The sequence below is a fragment of the Oreochromis aureus genome, linkage group 15, assembly GCF_013358895.1.
Source record: "Oreochromis aureus strain Israel breed Guangdong linkage group 15, ZZ_aureus, whole genome shotgun sequence".
Classification (NCBI taxonomy): Eukaryota; Metazoa; Chordata; class Actinopteri; order Cichliformes; family Cichlidae; genus Oreochromis; species Oreochromis aureus.
Genome location: NC_052956.1, coordinates 5,477,562 through 5,488,863, shown reverse-complemented (window position 1 = coordinate 5,488,863; position 11,302 = coordinate 5,477,562). Strand labels below are relative to the sequence as shown.

Below are 11,302 nucleotides of genomic sequence, written 5' to 3'. Positions count from 1 at the left end.
GACATTGTGAGCCACATACTGCCCACTTTGATCTAAAGCAACCTGGATCAGTAAAATTCCCCTTTCTGTCAGTTTAATTACAGAGATATCTTATAAGCTTTGCATTTGTAACAACACCTCAGTTATTCAACATGACAAATCGTGCTGCGGTAAATGAATGAAATCTGGCTTAAATGGTGAGAAATAAATGTGTAAGATAGCAGAAAATCTTCTGGTTGCTCGTTACACAGACTGTCCTGTCATTGCAAAACAAAGCCTTGAGTTTGACACACCTTCTCTAGGAGATTTCTAAAGTTTCCTTCTACTTCATTTTGAGAATTACCTCCATGACTACTGAAGTGTTAGTATTGCAGCTAACCAGCAGGTGGCAGTCTTGTTCAGGCAAATGAGAGCTTTTGGAATTTTTTTTCCATAACATTAATCACTTGATCAAACGGGGAAATTGCTGTCTATGTGATATGTAGCCTATATCCTGTTGTCTCCCCCTCGGTCTCCCATCACAAATGTATTGCTTCCACTTCATATATATTTTATATTCAAAGAGCGGAATAAAACTGCTTCTTCATAATTTATGAGCTACTTTTAGGAGAAACACAAGCACTCATAGCCATTAAACCGGCAGCCTGTGGCATCGCTGTTATGTGAGGGGAAAAAAAGGTGTGATCAGCAGGATAGACTGGCACAATCATCCCGTCAGGCTGTCACTAAAACAGCTCTGACTGAATGACTGATCTCTTCTGGGCTGGCCACATCAATCTTCAGCAAGTGTCAATCAGAATTAGTGAGATATTTACATTTAAAAAAGAAAAACCCCACTGATGGTAATATATGTGCTATTATTGTGCTTTCTGTGCTGTTTACAAACCCTATCACCTTTGAATGGCAATCAAACTACAGTAGCATCGAGCACAGGCTTGAAAAGAGCTGCATCTATCTTACACCTTCAGGGAAATGGGCCCTCTTTGATAGGTATTCAATAGCTTGAAAACAAATCCCACTGCACAATCCCTCTTTGACCATCTTTTCGCACTGATGCAATTCCCTCGTCTGCATGTCTCCATATATTGACCCAGAGTTTTGTTTACCTGCAATGTGTGCAACGTCTATGAATGATTAATATCGCCTCCCGGGGGCTAGAAGCCCAGACTGAGCAACATTTCATGTGATGCAGAAACTTGACAGTTTAAGATACTGTGAGAAGGGAGGGAGGGGAAAAAATTAATTCATGCCTTTATGTCAGCGATAGATTTGAACGTACAGGTCTAGTCAAGTTGGGGAAAGGATCACATTAATCTAATTTCATTTTTAAGCTCCGCAGGGATGTTTATTTAACCCACTGCTAAGACCTGTGGTTAGTTTAGACCAGGGGTCCCCAATCTCAGTCCACGAGGGCCGGTGTCCCTGCAGGTTTTAGATGTGTCCTTGATCCATCACAGCTGATTTAAATGGATAAATTACCTTCTCAACATGTCTTGAAGTTCTCCAGAGGCCTGATAATGAGCTAATCGTGTGATTCAGGTGTGTTGACCCAGGGTGAGATCTAAAACCTGCAGGGACACCAGCCCTCGTGGACTGAGATTGGGGACCCCTGGTTTAGACATTAAAGATTGAGTTATATTATAAAGTCGGGATAAGAGGGTGACAAATTAAATGCAACATGGAATACAAAGTTGCTTCATTAGGATGGCTGTATTGACAATTGGCCTGGATTCTAGAGTGGATAGGCAGTTTTTTCCTCTGCACCTTTTTAACTGCAATTTAGATAACTGTGTATCATGAATTTTTAGGAGGGGGGAGGGTATGGGTAATGGTCTTGGGCTGTACAGAACTTAAATCCAATGCTCTGATGTCAGCTAACCATTAGTCACCACGAATCAAGAACAATGTGCCACTTCCTCTATTCTCAGTTCTATTCTAAGCCATGCTTCCCTTGTGGTACAGGCCCAATTATTGAGTATGCACCATGGGAACAGCTGCACAATTTGCCAGTCGCATGACCTCAGAGAAGCAGCAGCAGTATGACTGCATGTCTTCACACTGCATGATGAATTGAAGCTTACTAATAAGAAATTAACAGGAACTGCTTACCCTGCAGAGATTGCATTGTTTTGTTTTTGTACCGAAGAGGAACATTTGAGAGGCTTTGTGTCAATCTAAATAGAAACATTCACACTAAGGAAACAACTTCCTCTACATACATTAAAGTATTTAATCTTTAATTCATGCGGTGCTTTATGCTGAGAGTTGTGTCACTGAAAGGCCACCGGCAGAGTCTACCAGAGGAGACCTTAAATGTGAACTGTTTGAAGAGTTCAGTCACTGATAACTTATTCCAGATTTTGAACAGCATGCAGAACTGATTGTTAAACACTGCCAGGAGGATGGGTGAAGGATGGAGTGATGGAAAGAGAGTAGGGGATCAATGCAGCCAGAGAAGCCAGTGAGCTCGGGCCTCAGCGGAAACTATCAATACTGAGCTGTGGTCTAAGCACTTAAAATGTAAATGCATCTTCAATAGGAACAACAGAAAACAGAAAGTAGTGTCAGAGCCTTGGGAGCTCTCCAGGTGCATCGCGTTTATTTCTCTGTGAGAATCTCTGCAGATACAGTAGCACAACGTTATACTACATTGGGTAGGGGCAGTGATGCATTGCAACAAAACAATGGCCTGCAGTTTTATTTAGCTGCAGTGCATCACCATGCTTCTTCTGTCAAATATAACACGATGAAAACTGTAGCTCTGCGCGCCCCCGTTACTGAAAGCACTGATGGAATTGAATTCCAAACTGCTGCAGTCACTTTAATATCGAGTCTTCTGGTGTTCTCTAATAACCTGTTGAAGCTAAATGGAAAATTATTTAAATAGAATGAGGTGTCTCAACGGATCTACTTTGATCTCAGCAAATTTGTGAGATATAAATACCTTCAAACTAATTATGTGGGCACAGCGGGACTTCTGAGTCCATAGTTTTGCCAAACTCGTGACTGCACCAGTGAGCACTTGCCTGCTCTTCCCAATTTGCCACCTACTGAGATATAGATGGGTGACAAATTACGGGAACACCTGAATGCATAAGTGCTATAGTGAGGGGATGCTGTAGCTCAGTTATGCTACAAGGGTCACTGATCAACTTAAGAGGGGAGATCCCTACTCATCAATAAAACGTTCTGAGCAATCACCTTTATCCCACAAACATTTCCACCCTGATAAGCAGAAATTGAGTGGTCAGTAGCACAGGATGTGAGAAGTTAGGGTTTCTTCAGAGTATTTAGGGTTTGACAAAAATGTTTTGACTGGAGAGATAATGGTGGGCAGTCACCAGGTTTCAACTCAACTCAAATACCTAAGCCAGATTTCAGACATTTTTAAGCTACTGTTAATTTGGACCCAGTTCTGCCTTTGTGCCTTTTGTAGGCCAGATTTTCACAGGTTTGAACTCATTTCTTAGTGTGTACTATAAGATGTTGGGATCATTTCCTTGGATGGAAAATTAGGGTGGATAGAATCCGTGGGCTGCCTTTCAGTCCAATCACTGCTATATTTCTTGTGACAGCGCTTTCCATACCCACTGACACCAGTTCCAACTTTTTGGCACTAGCAACAGACTTATGAGTTAGAAACTGGCCATTGATCCGTGGAAAAGGAGCACAGGGTAGTGCTGGTCCTAGTTTCGCTTTGGTGCATTTTGTAAACGGACCTATAAACTGCGTAGGAAAAATGTGTGGTTCTTTCTGTCATAAGAAACTCACGGCAGCCTTTAGGCACCGTTCTGACCTTTTTTCCAGTGTATGTGTGCAGACTGAGCAATGGCAACAGGTCAGTGGAAACCAGTGGCTTAAGTTATGTTGGCATTACCTTTAATTTGTTTCCCATCAGTATGTTTTTAGACTCTGAATATCAAATGATGCATATATTAATCTTAAAATCTTGTTATAGAAAACACAGCAATATATATTGTTTAGTATATCAATGATACAAAACATTGCAGACTTGTTAGAATTACTTAAATAATTCAATGTAAAGACATATTTGTGTTAAAGAAGCCAAAAATCCAACATTCGTCTTTATTTGGAACAAGCCAATAAAACAGGCAATATTAAGAATAGTCCATAAAGATTTACTTTTTCTTTATATAGGATGCAAAAGAGACAATAATATATAATAGTAGCAATTAAGGTCACTGTAATCGAACATAGCTCTTGCAGAGTTCATGATCCCTGATGTCTCCCCAGCCCCCATTTTTCACATGTGGGGCCACTCCTCCTGCCCCGTTGGCTGGCAGTCTCTTTGTGATCAGGAGGTTTTTTGGGAACAACTGGTTCCCACTGCTCTGTAGGATATTTTCTATCTTGGTTTTCTGGTTAACGGGCATGCAAGAAGCCTTCTTGTGGTGCATGCCACAGTCTCCGGCATGGAAAATCCGTGGTGCCTCGCTCACCATGACCTTCCAGTAGGAGGGCAGGCATGACACAGTCAAGTGTTGTAAAGACCAATCCCAGTTGTAGTCATCATAAGTGCAAAAGGTGTCGGTGCATTGGATGAGTTTCTGGTACGTCTCTCTACTTAGAGCCATCCCCATGTTGTGCTCGGTGGACTTCCAGGGTTTCACCTCCACTTTATTTGCTTTGCTGGAGTAGCCAATGTGGCTGTAGCTCCCCAGTGAGAGGATATCGCAGTCTGTGCACTGCTCCCTTTTCAGAGCAGTCATTTGCTTTAAGAGATGGATAAAGTCCGGAGACAAGTAGTGGTCCTCTTCGATCAGAAGAACGAGACCCTTATGGTCTTTGAGAACTCGAACTCTGTCCCATACAAAGTGAAGCTTCCACCACCAGTGGTGCTTGGTCTGGGAAAACTTGGCCTCCCGGTAGTGTCCAAACGAGTCAGGGTACTCTGCGTTAATGCAACCCAGTTTTAAGGCGTCTTTCTTGGGGATGTCTCTGGGGCAGTCCCTAGGGTCGTTTCCAGGGAACTCCTGTGGGTACAGCTGGATGCTGAAGGGGAAGAAAATCTGGAGGACTTGGCAGAAGTCAATAGAGGCAACCACTTTGTTAATCTCAGGGGACCAGTAATCATGGCTGAATATCAGCAGTATGCTATCCACACCTCTGGCCTTTCGTAAACTGTCTACTAATAGCTTTAGATAGTCTGGTCGGTTATGGACCTGAACTACTACAACCAAATCGTCCTTCTTTCGAGTCATCTTAAATTTCTCTTCATTTCTTATCGTCTGATCAAAGTTTAGCTGGAAGACAATGCCACGGTAGACTAAAGTGGTATTATCCACATCTGGCTTGGATATTTTGGCTTTGTCCTTTTCTTTTTCTTGGTGTGTGTCATTTGCTTGTATAACAGGTGCTGGGACAGGTGCCCGACTGACCGCTGGCGTTGCTTGTTCCTGGTTATGACTGTTGACGCTATTACTGCTGCTGCTGCTAATAACGTGGCTCCTCCGCACCGCCTCCACTTCCCTGGGTAACGATCCACTGTCGTTCTTCTTCTGCCTTCCACTGCTCCAGAAAGCCAGGCCACATATGACAACCACCAGAGTCAGTAACACCACCTTCCTCTTGTAGATTCGGAATCTCATGATAGAGGGTTATCCTCTTGTAAAGGGAGAGAAGCTGATAATCGGGAATCGAGATGCAGCTGTATGGGGGGGCTTACGCTTTGCACTGGGAACAGGAGCGATTTAAAAAGAAAGTGCTATGAGGCTAAGTGTTGGCAAAATTAACTGTTGTTGTAAACATGGATCCCACTGGAAAGTCACTGGTGCTGAATGAATATTCCATAAGGCATGATGGTTTCTGGGAGGCAGCAGAGTGGCAGTGCGTGTACCACCTGAATGAAAAATAAACCAGAAAATAAAGTTAAGTGCATTGTGACAGGTGGGGGTTAGCCAATGTTGAGAAAATCTTGACAGAAATTTGTTTCCACAGTATATAAAGCACATTGCCATGCTGCAACATGGAAAAAGAGATCAACTGATGTTTAAGCATACTCAACTGTTGCACATTACTGCACCGAGTTTGGTCTTGCGTAATCAACACTCATTAGCTTTTGCCATCCCACACACATAAGGTAGGTCACTTGGTAACAACTGAACCACCTACACGACAAATGCGCAAAACTAATATGGTGATAACCTTAGGAAACGGCATCAATCTCTGTAAATGGTTAATAATCAGACCTGCAGTTTAAGTTACTATGTCAATCGGTTTGAACTTCTTCTATTCAAACATACAGTGCAGTACTATGAAAGTTTTAGGTACTTCATGCAGAACACTGACCAGTCTATCTGTGAAAGTGCTGCAGCTGAGTTTTGACGTGCACATAAAAGAAAAGCATTATGCTGTATTGTTAGTGATACCTGAACCAGGATATGGTTCACATCCAGGTAAAGCCATTCAGGTAGGTTCACAATCTACAGTAAATACAGGTACATACACGGTATGTTTAAAAGCTTCGCTCCACCGAGCATTCAGCACCGAGTGAAACATGCAGTCGTGTGCTGACGTTCAGCTGGACAGTACATTGTCTTTAATTTTCTTGTTTTTCCAACTTTACTGCCAGAACCCACTAACTCTGGAGGGATTTCACTCTCAGCTCTGACATCTGACTTCCACACCAAATGTAAAGTAATACTCACACAATAATGTTATCGGGATAGGAGACACCAGGAAAAAAATTCCTGTTTAGGAACTATTCACTAGGAGCGTCTCATTCTATAATCACAATGGACAAATTTAACATACACATCGCATAACAATTAAGCTGAAGTTTTTCCCTTTATTTACAAGTAAAATGATCAAATCATGAGAAAGTTAAATGCAACAGAGCCTATCCTTCTTGAAAATGTTGTACTTAATGGTACAGAGACAGTTGTTTATCATATAGCTTTGAGATCAGTTTAGTTAGAATTAATCAGACTAGATGATTAGACAGGGGCTACAATCAAGGAAGACAAAATTCAAATGAAAAAGAAGCAGATTTTACCAAGTGCTTAAAACAAGCTACCTGCCAAGTGCCACCAAAAACTGTCAACATAACTGCTGCTGTTTTACAAGCAGAACATTGACCATATCAAATGCAGATTTCTGTACATTTACTGTACTTTGCATTGAGTTAATACCTGAAAGCACCTCCAGTTTACTTATCTTCCCTTATCTGCAGAGTACAATTAACATATCCAATAAAATGCATTTTGTCCGATGACAATATAAAAGTATATATTATGGTTTCACAGACATTCAATAAATGATAATCACTTAGCTTTATCAGAAATATACATGCAACTGGCTGCCAGCCAGCCCCTACGAAGAGTATCACAAAAGCCACAATTGTGATTTCATCCAATCCTCACCCTTACCCCACACTTCATCTTCGCTTATATCATCAATGTTGATTAAAGCTCAATGCTTCTAATTTGCCCTCCATTTATTTTCCCCCTTAACTGCATTATCAATATTGATCGCTCATTTCTGCTGAGCAAACCTCCATACTTTATTCATTATTAAATTAGTAGTCTCTCAGGCTGACTACCTGACCATTTATTCTGTTTTCTGTCTGCCTGAAAACTCTACTTAATGGTAGCATCCAGTCCAGACTGCAGTGTGTCACCGACACTGCCTAGGAAAGGTATCTGATACCTACTAGAGTCTGTGATAACAGAAGTAAACACATTCCCTGTAGCTGCCCCACACAGACATATATATTAAAGTAAGCCCCAAATGCTATTAGCAAATGTGCACAGAAATGTATTAATATGTGATATGTACTTTAAGGAAAGCAGCTAAATGCAGGAGTAAAACGATACAGTTCTCTAATCCATATTCTTTAAATTATTGCAATCTGCATGCCCACATTCGGCTTTTCCGTGCTAAATGCTTTCCACACGCATCCTGCCAAATCAACTCAAATATTTGGTCTACAGCTTAAGGTATTTCCTATTTTAATCCACTTAATTTCTTTTATCGTGACCTAAACCGGTTTATACTAGCAGTACAAGCGCCTATAAATGTGCAGTTTCCTCTTGGAGCCTACCGACAACACAAACCCCATCAGTTTGTCTGTCCTAAATTGGCCGCCGTTGAACAACACCGAGCCAGCGGCGGCTTCAATCGATTTTTTTAAACCACGAGATACAGTTTTTATCATTTCGCCGACTAACACAAAACCCACAGAAAGCAGCCAAAAACAACGGCGGACGCCTCAGCTTCGCTCTTTTATGACAGCCAGCATCACGGAAATGCTAACAGCAAGTTAGCAACGGCGTCAGCTAGCAACTGGCAAGTAACCCGCCCGGACCGAACCACCGTCAACACCGTATCGAACCACAACGACCACGCTCACAGTACTTTACCTAAAACCGCAGAATCCGTGCGGAGCTTTCACTGCGAAGAGTCAGTACGGTGGCTTCCCATTCTCCCCCATACCGTTCTGCAAAATGCACGGCAAACGCAACTGTCGACTAGCTGTGTGAAAACACTGCCTGTCGCTGTCCCACAATGCACCGGGCCAGCGGGGGGCACCAGAGATACCCGAAATATCTTGAATCCCCGCTGCTGCTCCTGCTGCTGCAGATACTCTGCTCTCTAAACTGACCTTATAATGAGGTTTGAGTGGCTAGGAAAAGTTAGTGGGCCTGTTTGAATTACCGTTGTCATCCCAAAATGTGATTGACCCCCCAAAAGTAATTTCCCATGTTTTTATGTGTGATTTGCTGTTTTTGATGTCTAAAATCTGTGCTTTTTGGGGGGTAAATAGGCTGTGGTAAACAAGATTTACGAAGGGGTTATATATAAAATAAAGAAATTACTTGTTTTTCGTTTCTTTGTTTATCACCTTGCATTATTGTACCTAACATTATATTCAAACCAGTCATTTTTTGGCTTCATAGTCTTTATAGAATATTTTTAATGTCAGTGTCATTTTTTACCTGGATGAATAAAGGCTATATCAAAGTTGTTTTTTTAAGTCGCAGACTAGAATGATCTTTCTAGCTGAAAATGACTTAATATCATTCACAATTAAGTTCAGTTGAATTCAATTCAGTTCAGTGTATTTCGTACCAAATCTCAACAACCGTGTCCTCGGGGCACTTTATATTGTAAAGTCCCTACAATAATAGAGAGAGAATTCCACCAGTCAGATGATGAGCAAGCACTTGGCATCAGTGGAAAGGAAAAACTCCCTTTTAGCAGGAAGAACGCTCTGGTAGAACCAGGGAGAGGTTGCCATCTGATACAACCAGCTGGGGTTTAGGGGAGGGAGGACAAAGGCGCACTGTGAAAGAGAGCCAGAGTTTAATAATTACTATTAATAATGGATATGGTTGACGGATTGCAGGCCAACAACTCGTCTACAAGATTTTAAATACTGGCAGTTATTTGTTGGCAAATAACAGGAATCACTTTTTGGCACAACATGGGATTTCTTGATTATTAGTAAAATGTGTTGCAATTCTACACAGACTGCCTTAATTGCTACTTTTTTTGTTTTTTTCTTCTTCACTGATCACTCACAGTGCAGACCCAAAAAGGGAAGTGTTGAATTTTGTTAACTCGTGGAACCTATTTCAGCAATACCAACCTCCATCAGATGTTACGAGTAGCTCCATGTAAGAAGTGTACAACACAGAGGAGGAATTTTGGATCAATCCTCCCTACAAACTGTTCCCACAATAGGTCTTGATTGAACATCCCTATTCGAGTCATCCCACAGCATCTCAATTGGTTTAAGGTGAACATATCCTAACTTTGCCATTCAAAAAACGGTTTCTTATTTCCCAGCTATTCTGCCGAAGAATTACCTGTGCACTTTGGGCCTTTGTCCTGTCACCTAACCTCTCCCAGGATAGGTCATGGACAGCTGCCACAATAATTTTTCTGACAGACTTATGCATTGTTCCCTCAGTGAGGACATGGGGTTTTGGTACTGAGATGCAGTGCATTTTCCTTACAAACCTGCATTTTTTCTTCTTCTTCAGGAATTCAATATTTGCCTCCTTGAGTATAAAAGATGATGCCAAAGATGTTATGAAACAGCAGGGGATCTTCTGTAAATTTGAAACATACTATTAAAAATACATTTAGAGCCTGCAGTGCTCTTCTATATTGTAGCCTTCCAATATTACCACTCTTATTCAGTGATTTTCTTATAATGGACATGTGAATAAAGATTTTATCAAATTGCGAAGATTTCTACACACGTGTTGCTGTGAGCCTTGGGTGCTTTTCCACTCTTTTGAGGATTGCACATTGTACACCCAGAGAGCGATAATAGTAATGGTCTTGAATTCCTTTCATTTGTAGAAAAAGTGTCCTGGGATATGTCTTAGAGTATTTCTTTGTATTAAAAAAACTCTGTCAGTACATCAACACATTTTCAAAAACTAAAAAGTAAACCCACTCTGGAAGGTAACTGAAACTAAACTGAATTTAAAAAACAACAAAAAAAAATCATTACAAAATACAAAACTATGCAAAAAAAAAAAAAAAAAGATTCTTTGCCCTGATAAAAATGACACAATAATTCTGAGTAAAATGCAACTGAAATATATAAAATCAAAGGCTGAATTATTCAAAGAATGAATCATGCAAAAATGCAAGGTGCAAGCTCAATGTACCAATCAATATTTTAATTTAAAGTTGACGTTGTACGTATGTCACGAAATTACTTGGAAGATTTACATATAATTAAATTATTTAAAGTGTGTATTTGCAGTATATTTCTTTCTTTCTTTCTTTTCTTTTTTTGAATATACAATAACTATGTATCTGGTTATGAGTAGCTTTTTGAGAAACTGGAGTTAAATACATTATTTGTTTAGTCTGATTGCGTTTGGTTATAATCTTAAATGAAGATTAGACCGCATTTTGTGGGTAATCAATGAACAATTTCAGGCATTTGTGGTTTGCATGATTTTTTATTGCAGTAGATTTGTACATGAGTTAATTAACACGAGTTAATTTGAAGGATTATGTGTGCAACAAGATGCTCACGCTAAACAGAAAGAGCAAGCACTTTGCTTTTTTAAGTGCTTATGGTCAACAGACAATTGTTTCTGAGATGAAGACTGAATAGTTTAAAGTAACATGGTTTTATTTAAATGCAGGGCTTCGAGCTGTAAGAGAGGAGATATATCCTAGTTAAATGATATCACGGTTACCCATTGGGCTGTGAGATTTATTAATTCAAACTGATTAGTTTTGGCGATGTACAAAAAAATAGTATTTTAAATGTAGTTTAGATTTGATGTAAACAGCCGCTAGGAGGCGGTACACAACAACCCGAAGCCGGAAA

The 11,302-nt window shown here is 40.5% G+C and overlaps 1 protein-coding gene across 1 annotated transcript; it reads right to left on the bottom strand.

The window, feature by feature from the left end:
• Positions 1-4,029: 4,029 nt before the first annotated feature.
• Positions 4,030-8,530, bottom strand: mgat2 (alpha-1,6-mannosyl-glycoprotein 2-beta-N-acetylglucosaminyltransferase). Its single transcript, XM_031755171.2, has 2 exons — positions 8,361-8,530; positions 4,030-5,839 (listed from the first exon to the last, which is right to left on the bottom strand). Exon 2 carries the CDS (start codon positions 5,586-5,588, stop codon positions 4,179-4,181), a length of 1,410 nt encoding a protein of 469 aa, XP_031611031.1. The 5' UTR covers positions 5,589-5,839; positions 8,361-8,530; the 3' UTR covers positions 4,030-4,178.
• Positions 8,531-11,302: the final 2,772 nt, after the last annotated feature.